The following is a 22,411-nucleotide window of genomic DNA, read 5'->3' on the forward strand; positions in this document are numbered from 1 at the left end:
AGAATTCCTCAGCCACGCTTTGCTGGCTGAGGAATTTTGGGAGTTGAAGTCCACAAGTCTTAAAGTTGCCATGGTTGGAGACCCTTGATCTGGACGACTGAAAAATCTCCGCAGATATTTACCACCTATGGGCTTCAACTCCCAGAATTCCTGGGCTAGGGGGCTCAACAATTTTGGGAGGTGAAGCTGACACAGGGCCCATATTTTCCAACCCCTGATCTATACGGCTTTCTGTGTTTTTCTTGCTCCTGCCTTCCAAACTAAGTTGCTTTCGCCCTAGTGTGCATGTTGCCCTCTCCTCTGACTTTGTTCCATCTTTTCTGTAGTTCTCCAGAGTCGCCAGGGCCTGCAGCTGACTCATCTTACATCTTATGGAATGGTCTAAGTTCACAGTATACTTCAGGAATTTCTTCCCTTCTTGCACCGTGAAGGGAAAATCGTGGGACAAGAATCTCTCAAAAAGTTCGGGGTCGCCATCCAAGGCCATGATATTATCGAGTTCCTTGTGCTTGGAGAACAGCTCAGGGCAGATCTCCACAAAGACGTCCCACATTGTTTCCTTCTCGTAGTCGTTGGGTGGTTGGCACTGCAACTTATCTTCCATGCATTGGAGGATCCAACTCAAGCGACACGGCCACTGGTTGGTCAAGACTACCCAACTGGCCACTGCACGGGGACACAGGTTGTGCCTCAACAGGTGCTGTTGCGTCATCAACCTGATGGTAACGGGGATGGTGTTGACGATCCTCCTCATCTGGATAATGCTATCTGGGACATAATGGTAGAGGCAGTCTTGTTCGTTGTGTAAGCAATGAAAAGCTTCGTGGATGTATTGCACAGCCATCGCGTCGATCTGGGGTTGGTCTTCTTGAACCACCGCTTCTAAGTTCACCACTGCTTCACTGTTCCCCTTGGTCTTGGTCCCTCCCAACCCCATGTTCCTTGTGATGATGCCGTACATCAGATCTTCCCGAGTCTGGAAGGCCTCGTGCAAACAACGCATCTTGGACTTGATGCCAATTTCCGGGATGGAGAAAGGAAGCGTCACGGTGCGGTTGAGGTACAGGTAGCCGTTGTCTGCCATTCCCTTCATGGTGCTCGCCTGCTCCAAGCAAGAAACGATGACACAGGGGTCGACCACCAGGATGAAGATGAAGGGGGCATTCCTGTCGGAGAGGAGCGTGTTGATGGCGTTCAACACCCCAACCACCCGCTCCGGGTAACACATATCCAAACACGTGATCTCAAAGACGATTCTCAGCCGCCGACGTTCGAAGATTTCCATGTAGTAGATGAAGCTGGTGAGGACCTCAATCTCGCTCTTCACCGCACTCATGAAACCCAAGTGGCTGGTGAACTTCTCATCGCTGGTCATGCTCTCGATCTTCTTCTTCTGGCTGATGAGCAAGTTCTTAATCACAGGGCTGATGGCGATGACGAGCCCTGAGCCCGAAAGGGCCGCGAAGGCGCTACCAAGGTACGTCAAGACCGTGCCGTCCCTTATCCCTGGCACAAGGAGGGCAGTAGCAGCCAGCCCGGCACCAGCGAGCAAAATCACAACAAGTCCTCCTGCGGTGCAGCACGTTTTCTTCTTAAGCCTCCACTCTTCTTGGGTGAACCCCGAGGCGTATTGCGGGCGGCTTCCCACCACGTGGTAGAAACTGAGGGGAAGAGGGCCGAAGTGTTGGCGGATATGGTCACACAGGGTGGTGACCAGTCCAGCCCACAATTTGTCACTGCCTGCGTATTCCCAGGCGCTAAATCTTATGAAGAGGAACTCGATGGTTTTTCTTCGGAGGTGCGTCTCGGTGATGACCGGTTGGTAGAAGACGATGTACCAGAGGAGGGTCAGGTAGTTCACGCCTTCTGGGACTCGGGACCTCTGGTGAGTCCTGTTGAATTCGGCTTCTTCCCGTCGGATGGATTCTCTGAGCATGCATCCTGCAAAAGGTCATTCAGAAATGGTCAAAAGAAGCTCTGCCAAGCTATCAAAGGCCTCCTGTCTAGAGGAGGGAATATTTGTAGCTCGAGGTTGAGATGTGGGTTCCTTGGTGTTCTCTGAGGTTGGTGGTTTTCTTGCCAATGTTTCATCACCCAATGAAGTAATGTCATCAGATGATGTTCCTAGTTGGGTCATGAAACATCTGCAGGATAACCACCAGAGATCACCAAAGACTCCACAGCCCTCCTTCTCCTCCATCTCCATCATCATGTATTTTCCCTCCATCTTCTACTTTCTCCTCCTCTTCCTACTTCTCCTCTCCTCCTCCATCATCATCATTTCTTTTTCCTTCTCCTTCTCTTTCTCCTCTTCCTCCTTACTCCTCCCCCTTCCTCCTCCCCCATCATCATTTCTTTTTCATCCATCTCCTCCTCCTCCTTACTCCTCCCCCTTCATCCTCCTCTTCCTTTTTCTCTGTCTCCTTCTCTCTTTCCTCCTCCTCCTCCATTATCATCATTTCTTCTTCCTCTGTCTTCTCCTTGTCCTCCTTTCTCCTCCTTTTCCTCCTTCTCTATCTCCATCTCCTCCTTCTCCTCCTCCTCCATCATCATTTCTTTTCCCCCCATCTTCTCCTTCTCCTCCTTTCTCCTCCCCCTTCGTCCTCCTTCTCCATCTCCTCCTCAATCATCATCATCATCATTTATTCTTCCTCCGTCTTCTCCTCCTTTCCCCTTCCCCTTCCCTTCTTCTCCTCCATAAACTTCCCTCCTTTCTAGCACTGATGATGTTACTTAGTGACACCAATAACACAAGTTGTGTGACAGCACTATGACTCCTGTGAGGCCACTTCTCTCTTCCAAAAGAGAGAATAGGAGGAGGACCTCCTACCGAGGGGTCTACCTAGATGGCTTCCCCACTGACCTGCAATCTGATCCAGCAGAGAGTGGATGCGTGTTCCACAGGGTGAATAGAAACCCACAGTGACCGGGGTGGAAGTATGGCACAATGTCTTCGATAACGAGCAGCAATAAATGTCATCTTCCGTCATCAAATCTGAAGAGTGGAAAAGAGAGAGAGAGAGAGAAATGGAATGGAAAACAACCAGAGAGTCAAGGTTTCCAAATGTAAAATAATGCACTTGGGGAAAAGGAATCCTCCATCTGAGTATTGCATTGGCCGTTCTGTGTTAGTAAAAACTTCAGAAGAGAAGGTTTTAGGGGTAGTGATTTCTGACAGTCTCAAAATGGGTGAGCAGTGTGGTCGGGCGGTAAGAAAAGCAAGTAGGATGCTTGGCTGCATAGCTAGAGGTATAACAAGCAGGAAGAGGGAGATTGTGATTGAGACCTCACCTACAAAAAGGTATTGACAAAATTGAACGGGTCCAAAGACAGGCTACAAGAATGGTGGAAGGTCTTAAGCATAAAACGTATCAGGAAAGACTTCATGAACTATTATTATTAATAATAATAATAATAATGACTTTTATTGGTAATGACCTTTAAAGCCCTACATGGCACTGGACCAGAATACCTCACGAATCCCAGTGCCCGATAAGGTCCCAAAGAGTTGGCCTTCTCCGGATCCCGTCGACTAAACAATGTCATTTGGCGGGCCCCAGGGGAAGAGCCTTCTCTGTGGCGGCCCCGGCCCTCTGGAATCAACTCCCCCCGGAGATTAGAACGGCCCCCACCCTCCTTGTCTTTCGCAAGTTACTTAAGACCCACCTATATTGCCAGGCATGGGGGAACTAAGAGATCTCTCCCAGGCTTATTATATTTCACGTTTGATGTGTATGTACTGTATGGTTTTTAATTGTTGAGGTTTTTATATATTTTATTATTAGATTTGTTCCATTGTTATACTGGGTTTTTTTTTACTGTTGTGAGCCGCCCCGAGTCCTCGGAGAGGGGCGGCATACAAATCTAATAAATTGAATTGAATTGAATTATTATAATTATTATAATTATTATAATTATTATAATGTAATAATAATAATAATAATAATAATAATAATAATAATAATAATAATAACAATGGCTGTAGCAGCAGCAACAACAACAACAACAACAAACAGAGTTGGAAGGGACCTTGGAGGTCTTGTAGTCCAACCCCCTGCTTAGGCAGGAAACCCTCCACTACTCCAGACAGCTGGTTATCCAACATCTGCTTAAAAACTTCCAGTGTTGGGGCATTCTCAACTTCTGGAGGCAACTTCTGTTCCACGGATTAACTTTTCTAACTGTCAGGAAATTTCTCCCTAGTTCTCAGTTGCTTCTCTCCTTGTTTAGTTTCCACCCATTGCTTCTTGTATTGCCCTCAGGTGCGTTGGAGAATAGCTTGACTCCCTCTTCGTTGTGGCAAAATTAAGATGGATGGATTCCCAACATGACGGACTGGGGAATTCTGGGAGTTGAAGTCCACAAGTTGCCAAGACTGAGAAACACTATTAGCTTAAAGCGTCACTATGGAAAAACCATCCCCGATAGATAGATAGATAGATAGATAGATAGATAGATAGATAGATAGATAGATAGATAGATAGATAGATAGATAGATAGATAGATAGGCCTTTTGTTCCCCAAAGAGCTGCCGAAAGGGGAAAAAATATAATCATTGGAGAGTAATTAGTATAATTAGTTTGTGTAACTCATCATATTGTAAATGCCTCAAAGTAGGCCTGAGATTTCTTTAGTGTTTTTTCCCCCCTCAGGCGTTTTTTTCCCACCCCTTTGTGGAAAGAGCTGAGTGTTTATTTACCATCCTATTTTCATGTGTTTGTTTGTTTAATTTTATTTATTTAATGTTATTTATTTAATGTTATTTATTTAATGTTATTTATTTATCTATTTATTTATCTATTTATTTAATGTTATTTATTTATTTAATGTTATTTATTGATTTAATTATTTTAATAATTATTTAATGTTATTTGTTTGTTTGTTTGTTTATTGATTGATTGATTGATTGATTGAGATTTATATGCTGCCCCTCTCCGAGGACCTGGGGCGTCTTACAACATATTAAAAAGACAATGGGGAAAAAAACCATCTTAAATCCAATTTAACTTAAAATTAACTAGTCTTACAAATGTGGGGAAAGATCAAAAGCAACATGAGAAAATATTATTTGACTGAAAGAGTCGTAGATGCTTGGAACAAACTTCCAGCGGACGTGGTAGATAAATCCACAGTGACTGAATTTAAACATGCCTGGGATAAACATATATCCATTGTAAGATAAAATACAGGAAATAGTATAAGGGCAGACTAAATGGACCATGAGGTCTTTTTCTGCCGTCAGTCTTCTATGATTCTATATAAATCTAAAAAGCTTGTGACTTGAAATTCCCTTTGTACTGAATTTTTTTTAAATTCAATAGATTTATATGAATATGTGTGGGCGTTTACATAATTTTGTATTTATTTATTTTCTCATGTTCATGCGGTGTATATTGGAGGTGGTGACCCTTTGGGAGCTGTATGCAATGAAATTTCATTTTAATGTATGCCGATGTCAAGGTTCCAGGCAACCGATCAGTGTACTATACATTCAAAGTGACAATAAACTTATTTATTCTATTTTTATTCTATTCTAAAGAGCCACATGCTGGCTCTTCAGCTTTGTAATGAAGATAAGACTCGAGAACGATTAGTACATATGCACGAGAGGAAGTTTTATTTATTTATTTTTATTTATTTATTTTGTCCAATACACAATGAGGGTTTTAGTGGGTATATATCTATATACACATAGTAAAATACATGATGAAGGTTATAGAGGAGATACTCATAGTAAAATATATCTAAGAAAGAATAGAAAAGAAGGTATAGTAATAGAACATATCAATGAAAGAATAGAAGAAGAGATATAGGAATAGAAGAAAGGTATAGGAGATATAGGAGAGCAATAGGACAGGGGACGGAAGGCACTCTAGTGCACTTGTACTCGCCCCTTACTGACCTCTTAGGAATCTGGAGAGGTCAACCGTGGATAATCTAAGGGTAAAGTGTTGGGGGTTTGGGGATGACACTATGGAGTCCGGTAATGAGTTCCACGCTTCGACAACTCGGTTACGGAAGTCATATTTTTTACAGTCAAGTTTGGAGCGGTTAATATTAAGTTTAAATCTGTTGTGTGCTCTTGTGTTGTTGTGGTTGAAGCTGAAGTAGTCGCCGACAGGCAGGACATGGCAGCATATGATCTTGTGGGCAATATTTAGATCTTGTTTAAGGCGTCTTAGTTCTAGGCTTTCTAGGCCCAGGATTTTACCTTTATAGAAATAACAAACTTTATTTTAAAATATTTTTAAATTATCACGTGGGGCCACGTTACGTGGTGTCCAGGGGCACATGCAGGCTGCAAGCCACAGGTTGCACATACTTAGTGAAGTTAACACAATAATAAAGAATAATAAAGAGATGCAAAAATCTGCAAAGCGTTATTTAACAATTAGAGAGACAATATCACAGGGCTGATTAATCAGCCCCCAAGTTCATTCATTCTGGAAAAACTATGTCAGGGAACAAAACCTAGCAATTTAAGAGCCACTCAACTGGTTGTTTGCAAAGCCAGCGAGGGAAGGCATAATGAAGAACGGAAGAGAAAACATTTAACACATTATGCTGATAAAGAAAATAACTACTGTGTATTTAATCCAGTTTTAAAAGCAAACGTTAATTACCTCCCCACTTAAAGGAACTGTTGCAAATGTTAGAACTGTTACTGAACTTTGCTGAAGACGAAAAGTATTCGGAAGGCAACTTTAGGGAACAGTTCTAAGATTTGCAAGACACGAACATACGTTCGTTTCAAAGTAGATTGTTCCCTCGATTTTCGCGGGTTCGAACTTCACGAAAAGTCTATACCACGGTTTTCCAAAAATGTTAATTAAAAAATACTTTGCGGTTTCCCCCCCTATACCACGGTTTTTCCTGCCCGATGACATCATATATCATCACCAAACTTTTGTCCACCTTTAATAATTTTTTTTTAAAATAAACTTTAATAAAGAAACAAGGTGAGCAATAATCTAAATGGTTGCTAAGGGAATGGGAAATTGCAATTTAGGGGTTTAAAGTGTTAAGGGAAGGCTTGTGATGCTGTTCATAGCCAAAAATAGTGTATTTACTTCCGCATCTCTACTTCGCGGAAATTCAACTTTCGCGGGTGGTCTCGGAACGCATCCCCCCGCGAAAAGCGAGGGAACACTGTACTCATCAGGCAGTCTTTGAGTTACAACAATCTGTTTAGCAAGTATTCAAAGTTACAACAGTGCTGGAAAAAACGGACTTACGCCCGGTCCTTGCATTTATGACTGTTACAGCGTGGCCCAAAGTAATGTAAACAAATTTGGGTACTTGGCAACTGGCTAGGATTTACGACGGTTGCAGAAACCCCAAAGTTATGGGATGGTTATTTGCAACCTGGGCCTCTAGGCGTGCTTTTTTTGACAGCCTCTTAAATCAAATTTTAGTGCACAGGCAGTCTTGGACTTATGGGACCTGAATTATTATTATTATTATTATTATTATTATTATTATTATTATTATTAATTGGATTTGTATGCCGCCCCTCTCCGTAGACTCGGGGCGGCTAACAACAGTGATAAAAACAGAATGTAAAAATCCAATACTAAAACAGCTAAAAACCCTTGTTATAAAACCAATCATACATACAAACATACCATGCATAAATTGTAAAAGCCTAAGGGGGAAAGAATATCTTAGTTCCCCCATGCCTGACGGCAGAGGTGGGTTTTGAGGAGCTTACGAAAGGCAAGGAGGGTGGGGGCTGTTCTAATCTCTGGGGGGAGTTGGTTCCAGAGGGCCGGGGCCGCCACAGAGAAGGCTCTTCCCCTGGGACATTGTTTAGTCGACGGGACCTGGAGAAGGCCCACTCTGTGGGACCTAACTGGTCGCTGGGATTCGTGTTGCAGAAGGCGGTCCCTGAGATAATCTGGCCCGGTGCCATGAAGGGCTTTATAGGTCATAACCAACACTTTGAATTGTGACCGGTGTTGATTTTTTGACATTTTTTGGCCGCAGGTGTTAACAAGTCATTACAGTTGTTAAATGAATCAAACCGGTTGTTAAGTGAATCCGATTCCCCTCCATTCACGTTGTCTGTCGGAAGCTACCCGGGAGGGTCACAAATAAATAAATAAATACAACAACAACAACAATAAATAATAGACAACCTGAGAAGGTGGTTGAAAACAAACATGCCGAAATACTTTTGGGACTTTCAAATTCAAACTGACAAGGTTTTGGAACACAATACACTGGACCTCACAATTGTGGAAAAGAAAAAAGGGTGCATCATTGATGTCACCATAGGTGACAGCCCAATGGATGAAAAACAGGAAGAAAAATGCAGCCGATATCAGGATCTTAAAATCGAACTACGACGACTCTGGCATAAACCAGTGTATTTCATTTCATTCATTTCATTATATTGGATTTGTATGCCACCCCTCTCCGCAGACTCGGGGCGGCTAACAACAGAATAAAAACAGCATGTAAATCCTATACAAAACAGCTAAAAAAAACCCACCCTTAATTCTAAAACCAAGCATACATAAAAACAATCATGCCATGCATAAATTGTAAAGGCTTAGGGGGAAAGAATATCTCAATTCCCCCATGCCTGACGACAGAGGTGGGTTTTTAGAAGCTTGCGAAAGGCGAGGAGGGTGGGGGTAATTGTAATCTCTGGGGGGAGTTGGTTCCAGAGGGTCGGGGCCGCCACAGAGAAGGCTCTTCCCCTGGGCCCCGCCAAACGACATTGTTTTCTTGACGGGACCCGGAGAAGGCCCACTCTGTGGGACCTAACCAGTCACTGGGATTCGTGCGGCAGAAGGCGGTCCCGGAGATACCCTGGTCCGGTGCCATGAAGGGCTTTATAGATGACGACCAACACTTTGAATTGTGACCGGCAACCAATGCAAACTGCGGAGTGTTGGTGTTACATGGGCATTTCTTGGAAAGCCCATGATTGCTCTCGCAGCTGCATTCTGTACAGGTGGTCCCAGTGGTAATCGGCATTTACCTAAATCCAGCAGGTGTGAATTAGATGCTGGGCCTACCTGTATTGTGGGACTCGGCGTGGCTAAAATGGGTTTCCCGGCTCGAGCACATGCAGCCCGTTTCATGGCAGTCCTCCCCATGGTGCAGTCTGACCACTTCCTCGTCATAGTAATTCATCAGCTCTGGAGTTGGTGGACTATCAACCGGACTTCCCAGACAGATTGGCACCTGCCAGAAGTAGATCAAGCAAACTTTATTTATTTATTTATTGGATTTGTATGCCGCCCCTCTCCGTAGACTCGGGGCGGCCAACAACAGTGGTAAAAACAACATGCGACAATCCATTACTAAAGCAGCTAAAAACCCTTATTTTAAAACCAGTCATACATACAAACATACCATGCATAAATTGTAGAAGCCTAGGGGGAAAGAATATCTCAGTTCCCCCACGCTTGACGACAGAGGTGGGTTTTAAGAAGCTTACGAAAGGCAAGAAGGGTGGGGGCTATTCTAATCTCTGGGGGGAGTTGGTTCCAGAGGGCCGGGGCCGCCACAGAGAAGGCTCTTCCCCTGGGTCCCGCCAAACGACATTGTTTAGTCGACGGGACCCGGAGAAGGCCAGCTCTGTGGGACCTAACTGGTCGCTGGGATTCGTGCGGCAGAAGGCGGTCCCGGAGATAATCTGGTCCGGTGGCATGAAGGGCTTTATAGGTCATAACCAACACTTTGAATTGTGACCGGAAACTGATCGGCAACCAATGCAGACTGTGGAGTGTTGGTGTGACATGGGCATATTTAGGGAAGCCCATGATTGCTCTCGCAGCTGCATTCTGCACGATCTGAAGTTTCCGAACACTTTTCAAAGGTAGCCCCATGTAGAGAGCGTTACAGTAGTCGAGCCTCGAGGTGATGAGGGCATGAGTGACTGTGAGCAGTGACTCCCGGTCCAGATAGGGCCGCAACTGGTGCACCAGGCGAACCTGGGCAAACACCCCCCTCACCACAGCTGAAAGATGTTTCTCTAATGTCAGCTGTGGATCGAGGAGGACGTCCAAGTTGTGCACCCTCTCTGAGGGGGTTAGTAATTCCCCCCCCCCCAGGGTAATGGATGGACAGATGGAATTGTCCTGGGGAGGCAAGACCCACAGCCACTCCGTCTTATCAGGGTTGAGTTTGAGTCTGTTGATTAAACCTGGTTACTTGGGAGAGGTAAGCTAATAAGAATGGATGAACAAAACATGTACAGTAATCCCTCGCTACTTCGCGGTTCATCTTTCGTGGATTCGCTAGTTCATGGGTTTTCAAAGGGGGCTTAAATCCATTAAATCCATTGAAAATTTTAAATCCATTAAAATTCTTCTACAGTACTACTGTACTCTATTAAAGAAACTGGTAGGATACCACATGTAGTTCCAGCTGAGAAACATTACAGAATGACTGTTTAATGCAAAGGGTGGGTTTTAAAAGTCCAAATACTCGTTAAATACATAAAAAAATATCTTTCCTCTACTTCACAGAAATTCATTTTTCACGGGTGCTCTTGGAACGCATCCCCCACGAAAAACGAGGGATCGCTGTATATCAAGCCACATCTGGAATATATGCATTTGTATCAACAGGGTTTTTCTCTCTGACTTTTTCTTGTTTGCAGGATTCAGGTTACAGAAACTGGGTCCATTAAGTGAAAAAAAAAATAGCAAGGGAAGGAAGGAAGGAAGGAAGGAAGGAAGGAAGGAAGGAAGGAAGAAAGGAAGGAAGGAAGGAAGGAAGGAGAGTTGTAATTTTGGTTTTTGAAGCTCCAGATTCCACTGCTCTTCACAATTGGCTGCAAGTTCTCTTTAAGTTGGGAAAAAAAAGACCAACTAAATTAAAAACCCAAAGATGTGGCTAATCAGAAGCTCCTTTTAAACCAGGTTTGGCATACCAAGAATGCTAATTGAGATGACAAAATATTTCAGCCACTGTATTACTAAAACATTACAGTACTGATGTTTTATCCAAAAAAAATTGGATTTTTCCTCCTTTTCTGTTCTTTAGTGACATTCTCTTCCAGTGACAGAAAAAGTTTACTTATACTTTGCTTGCTTTAGGATAAAAATTGGGGGCAGAACTTCCACTTCTATGCCAAAAACAGCCAATTATCTCTCTTAAATTCTCCAAATAACCTCTCTTTAAGATGGTTATGAGTGGGTTGGACATTGGCATGGAATAGCTGCAGAAACTTCACTGCAAAATTTGGGGGGTCATTTAAATCCCAGGCATTCATTCACTGATGTTTAAACCAATCTTTGTGAAAATATAATTCTTCTCTCTGTCTCTCTCTCACTCACTCTCTCTTTCTCTCTCTTTTATTTATTTATTTAATTTATTTATTCTTTGTCCAATACACAATACATATGGAAGAGAATAGACATGAAGTAATATATATAAAGATAATATGTAAAATAGAAGGGAAAATATATGAGAGGAAGAAAATATATATGATATATGAGATAAAGGGAAGACAATTGGACAGGGGACGAAAGGCACACTAGTGCACTTATGCACGCCCCTTACTGACCTCTTAGGAACCTGGAGAGGTCAATCGTGGATAGACTAAGGCAGAAATGTTGGGGGTTAGGGGTTGACACTATTGAGTCTGGTAATGAGTTCCACGCTTCGACACGCGCTCTCTCTCTCTCTTTCTGTCCTCATTTGAATAAATGGCCAAACAATGAACAATCTATGGATATTTATACAGAAAAGAGTTCCACTGTATTTTGGGTACTGAAAGTAAAAAAATAACCTAATTTCGAAGGTTGTACAACAGTTTTCTCAGCCATGATTTTTTAAAAAATGTGTGGACTCCTAGGAGTAGCTGGGGAATTCTGGGAGTTGAAGTCCATGTATCTTAAAACTTGCTGGCTGGGGAATTCTGAGAATTGAAGTCTACAGATCTTAAAGCACATGGCTGGGGAATTATGGAAGTTCAAATCCACACATCTTCAAGTGACCAAGGTTGAGAAACAGTGATCTAATTTAAGATTATTGTGCAAGAAGATTAAGATTTTTTAAATCCTTGACTTTACAAATCCCAGTGGATGTGTCATCGATTTAGCAAATGCAGGGCATCCATCCAATGTTAAGGGTCCTTGGTTGAATGTCTGCAGAACAGCAGCCTTAAAACATTTCCCTTTGCAAGAAATATGTAGGATAAAACTGTGCGAGATTTCCGTTGGAATTTTACTCAGTTTGGTTGCTTTCTTGAGCTTTATTTTTGCTTCAGATGCTTCTGCAGTGCTGGGAGTGGGTGGTGGCTGGGGGTGAAGCATCCTGGCTAGGGAATTCTGGGAGTTGAAGTCCACCCAGCTTAGCTTGGCCAAGGTTGAGAAACCCTGCCATAGAACATTCCTTCCAATTAGTTAACTTCAAATATCAACCAACAAATGCTCTACCCTCCACATTGGCAAAAAGAATCCTAACCGCACATACGAACTGAATAAAGAATCTCTCACTGCCAACCCACATTCTGTAAAGGACCTTGGAATACTAATATCGAATGACCTAAGGGCTAAAGCCCACTGCAACAATATCGCCAAAAAAGCTTCTAGAGTTGTCAACCTGATCCTACGCAGCTTCTGCTCAGGCAACCTCACCCTACTCACAAGAGCCTACAAAACTTTTGCCAGACCCATCCTAGACTACTGCTCATCTGTCTGGAACCCATGCCACATCTCAGACATCAACACCCTTGAAAATGTCCAAAGATATTTCACCAGAAGAGCTCTTCACTCCTCCACTGGAAACAGAATATCCTACGAGAATAGACTAACAATCCTGGGCCTAGAAAGCCTAGAACTACGGCGCCTAAAACACGATCTGAGCATTGCCCACAAGATCATATGCTGCAATGTCTTACCAGCCAATGACTACTTCAGCTTCAACCGCAACAACACAAGAGCACGCAACAGATTCAAACTTAATACGAACCGGCCCAAACTTGACTGTAAAAAATATGATTTCAACAATCGAGTTGTCGAAGCGTGGAACTCATTACCGGACTCAATTGTGTCAACCCCTAACCCCCAACACGTCTCCCTTAGACTCTCTACGATTGACCTCTCCAGATTCCTAAGAGGCCAGTAAGGGGCGTACATAAGTGCACTGGTGTGCCTTTCGTCCCCTGTCCAATTGTCTTTCCTTTTTTTCCACCTATCTTATATATTCTCTTCCTTTCATATATCCTCTCCTCTAAGTTCACTTTCACCCTCTTTTATATTATCACATGTCCATCTTTCTTCCTATGTATTTGTGTATTGGACAAATGAATGAATACATAAATAAATAAATCAAATGTAGAAATGCTATGTTGGTGGCAGCCCTCGAGGTTCGTTTGAAGGCGCATCGGTCTGATACGTGCACTCTCATGTGCTACTCGGAGGAGGATAGCCTCTCTGCCTGTTGTAATTGAGGGCTATACGCAGATCACTGCAGCTCCTTCTCATCTCAACGAGTGAAGATATAATTGCTAGTTTGAAGTGTTGGGTAAACAAGATCTTCAAGGGATGACCTCGAACCAAGCTCAATGACTAAACCTGCAGAGGTGGCTTTGGAGAAGGCTCGGCGTGGGATCCCAACCTAACCACAATCAAATCTTCCAGGTATTGATTAAGAAGGCATTTCCTGTATCGCCTCTTCCTGTAAACCCAGCCTGAAAAAAAAGCAGCTGGATCTACAAAATCAGACGTAAATATAGCAGGTAGTCCCCGAGTTACGGCCACAGCTGAGCCCAACATTTAGATTGCTCGGCGCGAAGTGACCTTTGTCCCATTTTACAACCTTTCTCACAATGGTAGACTTGGGGCGGCTCACAACAGTGATAAAAACAATACATAATGACAAATCTAATAATTAGAATCTAAAATAACAATAGTACATTTAAAAAGTCTAAAAAGCAAGGAACCCCAATATAAAAAACACACATACAGTCATATCATGCACAAAAACTACATGGGCAGGGGGAGATGTCTCAGTTCCCCCACGCTTGACGACAGAGGTGGGTTTTAAGGAGTTTACGAAAGGCAAGGAGGGTGGGGGCAGTTCTAATCTCAGTTATAAATGAATGAATGGATGAATGAATGAATGAATGAATGAATAAATAAATAAATAGCATTTCAGTCTTTGCCAGATGTTGCCAACCACTGGCAGAGTTTTGATCTCACCACCATCATGGCGGCTGAATTTGAATTTTTCTTTTTTTTTTAAACCAACTCTGCAAACATCCCCAGCAGATACAAAAAAAAGGCAGGTGAAACTTCTCCATCCTTCCACTTTTAGCCTGGGGAAATGCTACCTTTGACATTTTGATATTTTTTTGCAAACTGATTTAAGAGAAGGAGATTAAGAGTTGGTTTTTCAGCCCCGTTCTGTCTCTTCCCCTGTTCTAAAAGAACTAAGGAAGCTCACTATAAATAGCCCCAAATATGTAAATATTTCCTAAGCAGGGAGTTGGTTCAAGGCCTTGGCTATTTTTAATTCTCTGCCTTGCCTCTTTCTTTCTTTCTTTCTTTCTTTCTTTCTTTCTTTCTTTCTTTCTTTCTTTCTTTCTCTTTCTTTCTTTCTCTCTCTCTCTTTCTTTCTCTCTTTCTTTCTCTTTCTTTCTCTCTCTTTCTTTCTCTTTCTTTCTTTCTTTCTTTCTTTCTTTCTCTCTCTCTTTCTTTCTCTCTCTCTTTCTTTCTCTTTCTTTCTTTCTCTTTCTTTCTTTCTTTCTCTTCCTTCCTTCCTTCCTCTTTCTTTCTTTCTCTCTCTCTCTCTCTTTCTTTTCTCTTTCTTTCTTTCTTTCTCTTTCTTTCTTTCTTTCTCTTTCTCTTTCTCTCCCTTCCTTCCTTTCTTCCTTCCTTTCTTTCTTTCTTTCTTTCTTTCTCTCTCTCTCTTTTTCTTTCTTCCTTTCTTCCTTCCTTCCTTTCTTTCTCTCTCTCTCTCTCTCTCTTTCTCTCTTTCTTTCTTTCAGACAGAACAATGTGGCTTTGTAGTTGCTTGGAACACATCTTGATAATTTCATTTTTGGCTTCCTTCTTTGATACTCCCAACCCTGTTGACTAAACCTTCAGATCTCTTACTCATAGTTTAAGGAATAAGACATAACTATACAGTGGTACCTCTACTTAAGAACGCCTCTGCTTAAGAACTTTTCTAGATAAGAACTGGGTGTTCAAGGTTTTTTTTTGCCTCTTCTCAAGAACCATTTTCTACTTAAGAACCTGAGCCCGGAAAAATTTCCCAGGAAATTTGAGAGCAGCATGAAGGCCCGGCCAGTTTCCTGCTATTCCCTCTTTAATTCCAGCCATCTCAGGCTTTTCTGGGCTGCCAGAGGAGCCTTTCAGTGGCGCTTAAGGAGGCTTTGGCAGCCCAGAGCAAACAAAGCATTTTCCTTCTTTGGATGCTTGGAGACGGAATAAACCTCTGCCAGCGCCCAGAAAAAAGAAATGCTCCCTTCGCTCTGGACAGTGATTGTCCTCTTCTTCTTCTTCTTCTTCTTCTTCTTCTTCTTCTTCTTCTTCTTCTTCTTCTTCTTCTTCTTCTTCTTCTTCTTCTTCTACTTCTACTTCTTCTTCTAATTCTTCTTCTTCTTCTTCTAATTCTACTTCTTCTACTTCTTCTTCTTCTAATTCTACTTCTTCTTCTTCTTCTTCTTCTTCTTCTTCTTCTAATTCTACTTCTTCTTCTTCTTCTAATTCTACTTCTTCTTCTTCTAATTCTAATTCTTCTTCCTCCTCCTCCTCCTCTTCTTCCTCCTCCTCCTCCTCCTCTTCTTCTTCTTCTTCCTCCTCCTCCTCCTCCTCCTCCTCTTCTTCCTCCTCCTCCTCCTCCTCTTCTTCTTCTTCTTCCTCCTCCTCCTCCTCCTCTTACTCCCACCCAAATTCCGAGCTTTTATTTCTTTCCTGATGGGTTTGCACGCATTATTTGCTTTTACACTGAGTCCTATGGGAAAAATTGCTTCTACTTACAAACGTTTCTACTTAAGAACCTGGTCACGGAACGAATGAAGTTCTTAAGTAGAGGTACCACTGTATAGCTTTGTACTGTTCGTGACGTTTCTCTCTCTCCCGCAAGATCTGCGTTAAGTTGGTTACTTAAGGTTAATGTCACCTTTGGGTGGGGGAACATCTGGAAGAAAGAAAACAAGCTTAGGGACCCCTCAATTCAACCCTGAGCTACAAATATTCTCCTTGATTGATCATACAAGCCTCCAAAGCGAAATCTAGGAATTTCACCTTCTGGCAAACGGCGTGAATCAACCGTGTATCACCTTATTCTTTCCAATATTTCAAAATCCCTTATATATGAGATAATAATAGCAAATGAATGACACCCACTTCTTTCCCTTTTAATATTAGTATTTCTTAAGCTGATCATTCAGGTCCATGCAAGCTTGGCTGTTTTGAAGAAGAAGAAAAAAAATTGTGGAGTTTCAAAAGTTTGAACCTTGAGATCCGCCTTGTTAGATAATGTCCAAATATCGGCCAAATATTCCGCTCTGGTGTACAATTAAGCCTAGATTTCCAAGAATGAAGCAAACAGGCCACAAATATTCTTTCCAGAGAGGTTCTACACTTTAAATGTTTTTATCCACTAATACAGATAGTATTGACTTGTGACCACTATTATCTGTTGCAGTGGGGGACAGTTGTTATGTGAATTCCGTCCTGTTTTACAACCTGAACCAACCTGATAGGGCTATCGTATTCAGATGATAGATAGATAGATAGATAGATAGATAGATAGATAGATAGATAGATAGATAGATAGATAGATAGATAGGAAGATAGGAAGATAGATAGATAGGAAGATAGATAGGAAGATAGATAGATAGGTAGGTAGATAGGTAGATAGGTAGATATAAATGAAGAAGCAACAGCCATTGCGATCTCCGGAATTTGTAAAATTTATTAAAAACCACTAAAATTAACTAAGCTTTCGTTAGTCCTCTACTAATGGGGATTTTAACAGTCTGACGACGTTAGTAGAGAACTAACGAAAGCTTAGTTAATTTTAGTAGTTTTAAATAAATTTTAAACGTTCCGGAGATCGAAATGGCTGTTGTCTCTTCATTTATAAATACACCTGGAACTCGCATTTTTAGGACATCAATCAGCATCCCAGAGAGATAAAAGAGAAAGATTTAAACACTGCTTGGTGCCAGGATGCTGAAAAGCCCCTTGGCTGGGAATTATGGGGAAGAGCCTTCTCTGTGGGGGCCCCGGCCCTCTGGAATCAGCTCCCCCTGGAGATTCGCACTGCCCCCAGCCTCCTTGCCTTCCAAAAGAGTTTTAAAACTCATCTTTGTTGTCAGGCCTAGGGTAATTAAATCTTGCCCCTGACCAACGAATGTTTTTAGCATAAGTTATTGAGTGAATAGAAACATAGAAACATAGAAGTCTGACGGCAGAAAAAGACCTCCTGGTCCATCTAGTCTGCCCTTATACTATTTTCTGTATTTTATCTTAGCATGGATAGATGTTTATCCCTGGCATGTTTAAATTCAGTGACTATGGATTTATCTACCACGTCTGCTGGAAGTTTGTTCCAAGGATCTACTACTCTTTCAGTAAAATAATATGCAATAATGTTAATTAATGTTTTTTAAAATGTTTCAGAATTTTTTTTTTAAATTGTATTAATTGTACTGTCATGTCTACTATATATGCTATGAGCTGCCCCAAGTCCTCGGAGAGGGGCAGCATACAAATCCAATTAAATATAATATAAATATAAATATGGGGATTGCAATCTGGCACTCCCATAAGGTTGGAGAAAGTTCTTTGGGTCCGGCGATGACGTAGTACCTCTTAGTAACCGATGAGGAGGAGGAAGAAGTAAGAACTTTGGAAGCTTAGTCACCCCAAATGTCCACTTCAATATCCTGTTACAGAATTGGGGGGGAGGAGACCGTGTCATTTTAGCAATATTTTTTCCCCCCCCATTCATTCAGCCAGCACAAGCTCCTTGCCCTGTCTGAGGTCCAACCCACTCCTCCATCGTCTCCTCCACCGTGAAAAGGACTCACCCCAGATCACATGAGTTGGCCTGGAGTAGATATCCAAATCTCCTCTCGTCGCTTATCTCCTGGGTACCCAAAGCATCCAACTTGATCTGAGCCGGCGGGACCTTACAGGTCTTGGCAAGGCACTGGTCCTCCAGATTCTCCTCTGTTGGCATGCAGAGTGTTCTGACGCATTCCACCTCCAGAGAACCTCCTTTCAGATTGCGGCAATCTCCCTCAACCTGTTTCTGGGCCCAGATTGCGAAAGGGAGCATTTACACCTCCACCTTTGCCGGTCTGGGGAAGCACACGGGCCAGACTGCGGGAAGGAAACTTAACCGAACCCTGGAATAATTTTGAATGTGGGTGTCCATTTGTCCCCACTCTTTCCTTGATGTTCGGGTTCCCTTCCTCAAATTTTGGTTTGGATGGTTCATCCTCGAATAGAGCTCTGTTTGGAACCCATATCGCATCTCAGACACCAACACCCTTGAAAATGTCCAAAGATACTTCACCAGAAGAGCCCTTCACTCCTCCACTCAAAACAGAATACCCTACGAGACTAGACTTTCAATCCTGGGTCTTGAAAGCTTAGAACTATGATGCCTTAAACAAGATCTAAGTATTGTGCACAAGATCATACGCTGCAACGTCCTGCCTGTCGGCGACTACTTCAGCTTCAACCACAACAACAGAAAAGCACGCAACAGATTTAAACTTAATATTAACCGCTCCAAACTTGACTGTAAAAAATATGACTTCAGTAATCGAGTTGTCGAAGCGTGGAACTCATTACCGGACTCCATAGTGTCATCCCCAAACCCCCAACACTTTACCCTTAGATTATCTACGGTTGACCTCTCCAGATTCCTAAGAGGTCAGTAAGGGGCGAGTACAAGTGCACTAGAGTGCCTTCCGTCCCCTGTCCTATTGCTCTCCTATATCTCCTATTCCTTTCTTCTATTCCTATATCTCTTCTTCTATTCCTTCATTGATATGTTCTATTACTTTATCTTCTTTTATATTATTTCTTAGATATATTTTACTATGAGTATCTCCTCTATAACCTTCATCATGTATTTTACTATGTGTATATAGATATATACCCACTAAAACCCTCATTGTGTATTGGACAAAATAAATAAATAAATAAATAAATGAAATGAAATGAAAGGACGCCCCAAAAAGATTGAGGGAGGTACAGAAAACACCTTGTAGCTGTGCATGTTTGCATTAATCATTCAAGAATTGACGGTGATAAATAAAGCTACGTCTGATTTTTGGTGATTCTCTCCGGATCTTCCGATCTTGCACCAGAGGTAGTCCTCGGCGTACGACCAAAATTGAACCCCAAATTTGGGGCAACAGCCCATTTCTGGCAGGCATTCAAGGAAGGCTCGGAGTCCCAGCCAGCTTCAACCTGAGGCCTGGAGAATTTGCAATTGGCCAAACTTCTCAGATAGGCTTTCTGCCACCTACTGGTGTCGGTGATCTCTTGGTAATCTCATGGGGATCTCTATGAGCCAGATCCCATCCCATCGTCCGATTTTGCCTTATTTCTTTCAGCCATTCTATGCTCTGGTTGTGTCAGCTTTGAAGGTGTCCATCCATCACGTTATTTTTTATTTATTTTTATTTATTTATTTTGTCCAATACACAATGAGGGTTTTCGTGGGTATATCAATACAGTGGAACCCCGACATAAGAGCTGCTCTACTTAAGAGCAACTCGAGATAAGAGCTGGGAGGGGAGAGATATTTTTGTTCTACTTACAAGCCCAAATTCGAGATACAAGCGCCAAGGAGCTGTCTCCTGAAGCCAAACGCTAACTTCCGCGTTCGGCTTCAGGAGACAGCTGCGAAGCGGCGCGCGTGTTTTAAAAGGTTGCAGCCGGCCTGGGGGGCTCGGGGGGGTGCTTGCAGCTTTCTTTCTTGCTCTTTTTCTTTCTCTCTTTTACCTTCCCTTCCTATATTTCTTCTTTTCTTTCTCCTTCCCACCTTCTTCCCTCCCTCCCTCCCTTCACTCATTCCTCTCTTACTCTCCCCTTTCATAAGTTTCCTTGCTTCCTTCCTCTGTTCCTGTCCCTTCCCTCTTTCCTTCCTTCCTTCCCACCCTCCATCCATTCATTCACCCATTCCTCTCTTGATCGCTTAAAGCCGGTCCCTGGTGCAAAAAGGGTTGGGGACCTCTGTCCTACAGGATTGGGTGGCAGAGAAGTTGAACATATGTAAATTTAAAAGTTTAAGAAAGTTTACAAGTTAAGTGAAAGAAACTTCATTATTCATTTATATGTACATGTACATTTCTTCATTAAAAACATGTCTTTCTGCATAATTTAGACTAACTTTGTGAGTTTTTTGAGGGCTGGAACCAATTAAAATTATTTACATTAATTCCTATGGGGAAAAGTCGTTCGAGATAAGAGCTGCTCGACTTAAGAGCCCAGGTCCGGAACGAATTAAACTCGTATCTCGAGGTACCACTGTATACACATAGTAAAGTACATGATGAAGGTTATAGAGGAGATGCTCATAGTAAAATATATCTAAGAAAGAATAGAAAAGAAGATATAGTAATAGAACATATCAATGAAAGAATAGAAGAAGAGATATAGGAATAGAAGAAAGGTATAGGAGATATAGGAGAGCAATAGGACAGGGGACGGAAGGCACTCTAGTGCACTTGTACTCGCCCCTTACTGACCTCTTAGGAATCTGGAGAGGTCAACCGTGGATAATCTAAGGGTAAAGTGTTGGGGGTTTGGGGATGACACTATGGAATCCAGTAATGAGTTCCACGCTTCGACAACTCAATTGTTAAAGTCATATTTTTTTCAATCAAGTTTGGAGCGGTTAATAATAAAATTGAATCTGTTGCGTGCTCTTGTGTTGTTGCGGTTGAAGCTGAAGTAGTCATTGACGGGTAGGACGTTGCAGCATATGATCTTGTGGGCAATACTTAAATCGTGTTTTAGGCGCCGTAGTTCTAAGCTTTCTACACCCAGGATTGTTAGTCTATTCTCGTAGGGTATTCTGTTTCGAGTGGAGGAGTGAAGGGCTCTTCTGGTAAAATATCTTTGGACGTTTTCAAGGGTGTTAATGTCCGAGATGTGGTATGGGTTCCAAACAGATGAGCTGTATTCGAAAATGGGTCTGGCAAAAGTTTTGTAGGCTCTTATGAGTAGTGTGAGATTGCCAGAGCAGAAGCTACGTAGGATCAGGTTAACAACTCTAGAAGCCTTTTTGGCGATATTGTTGCAGTGGGCTTTAGCACTTAGCACTTAATCACATGGGGATCATTTTTTATCCACTAATACAGATAGTATTGACTTGTGACCACTATTATCTGTTGCAGAGGGGGACAGTTGTTATGTGAATTCCGTCACGTTTTACAACCCAAACCAACCTGATAGGGCTATCATATTCAGATGATAGATAGATAGATAAATAGATAGATAGATAGATAGATAGATAGATATTATTATTATTGTTATTGTTGTTGTTGTTATTATTATTATTATTATTATTATTATTATTATTATTATTATTAATTAGATTTGTATGCCGCCTCTCTCCGAAGACTCGGAGCAGCTCACAACAATAGTAAAAACAATGTCAAAGAAAAATCTAATATTAAAACACATATAAAACCCCTCATTTAAAACCTAACAACACATACCAATCATAAAATATAAAAGCCTAGGGAAGTGTCTCAGTTCCCCCATGCCTGGCGATATAGGTGGGTCTTGAGTAATTTACGAAAGACACGGAGGGTGGGAGCAGTTCTGATCTCCGGGGGGAGTTGATTCCAGAGAGCCGGGGCTGCCACAGAGAAGGCTCTTCCCCTGGGGCCCGCCAAACAACATTGTTTTGTCGTTTGATTAAATAGATAGATAGATAGATAGATAGATAGATAGACAGACAGACAGACAGACAGACAGACAGACAGACAGACAGACAGACAGACAGACAGACAGACAGACAGACAGACAGACAGACAGATAGATAGATATAAATGAAGAGGCAACAGCCATTGCGGAATGTTTAAAATTTATTAAAAACTACTAAAACTAACTAAGCTTTCGTTATCCAAGGAAGGCTCGGAGTCCCAGCCAGCTTCAACCTGAGGCCTGGAGAATTTGCAATTGGCCAAACTTCTTAGATGGGTTTTCTGCCACCTACTGGTGTCGGTGATCTCTTGGTAATCTCATGGGGATCTCTATGAGCCAGATCCCATCCCATCGTCCGATTTTGCCTTATTTCTTTCAGCCATTCTATGCTCTGGTTGTGTCAGCTTTGAAGGTGCCCATCCATCGCGTTCTTTGAAGGTCTTTTACCCAGAGGTGGGATTTATATAATGTACCTACTACTTTGCCCAGCACCAAAAGAGCCCTAAGTCTTTGCAGGCTTGTTTGCATTGCGA

At 42.3% G+C, this 22,411-nt stretch overlaps 1 protein-coding gene across 1 annotated transcript; it reads right to left on the reverse strand.

The window, feature by feature from the left end:
* Nucleotides 1-118: 118 nt before the first annotated feature.
* Nucleotides 119-19,528, reverse strand: LOC139174316 (NTPase KAP family P-loop domain-containing protein 1-like). The gene is made up of 4 exons (XM_070764612.1): nt 19,469-19,528; nt 9,027-9,195; nt 2,864-2,995; nt 119-1,941 (listed from the first exon to the last, which is right to left on the reverse strand). Exons 1-4 carry the CDS (start codon nt 19,526-19,528, stop codon nt 119-121), a joined length of 2,184 nt encoding a protein of 727 aa, XP_070620713.1.
* Nucleotides 19,529-22,411: the final 2,883 nt, after the last annotated feature.

The sequence above is a fragment of the Erythrolamprus reginae genome, chromosome 11 (assembly GCF_031021105.1).
Source record: "Erythrolamprus reginae isolate rEryReg1 chromosome 11, rEryReg1.hap1, whole genome shotgun sequence".
Taxonomy (NCBI): domain Eukaryota; kingdom Metazoa; phylum Chordata; class Lepidosauria; order Squamata; family Dipsadidae; genus Erythrolamprus; species Erythrolamprus reginae.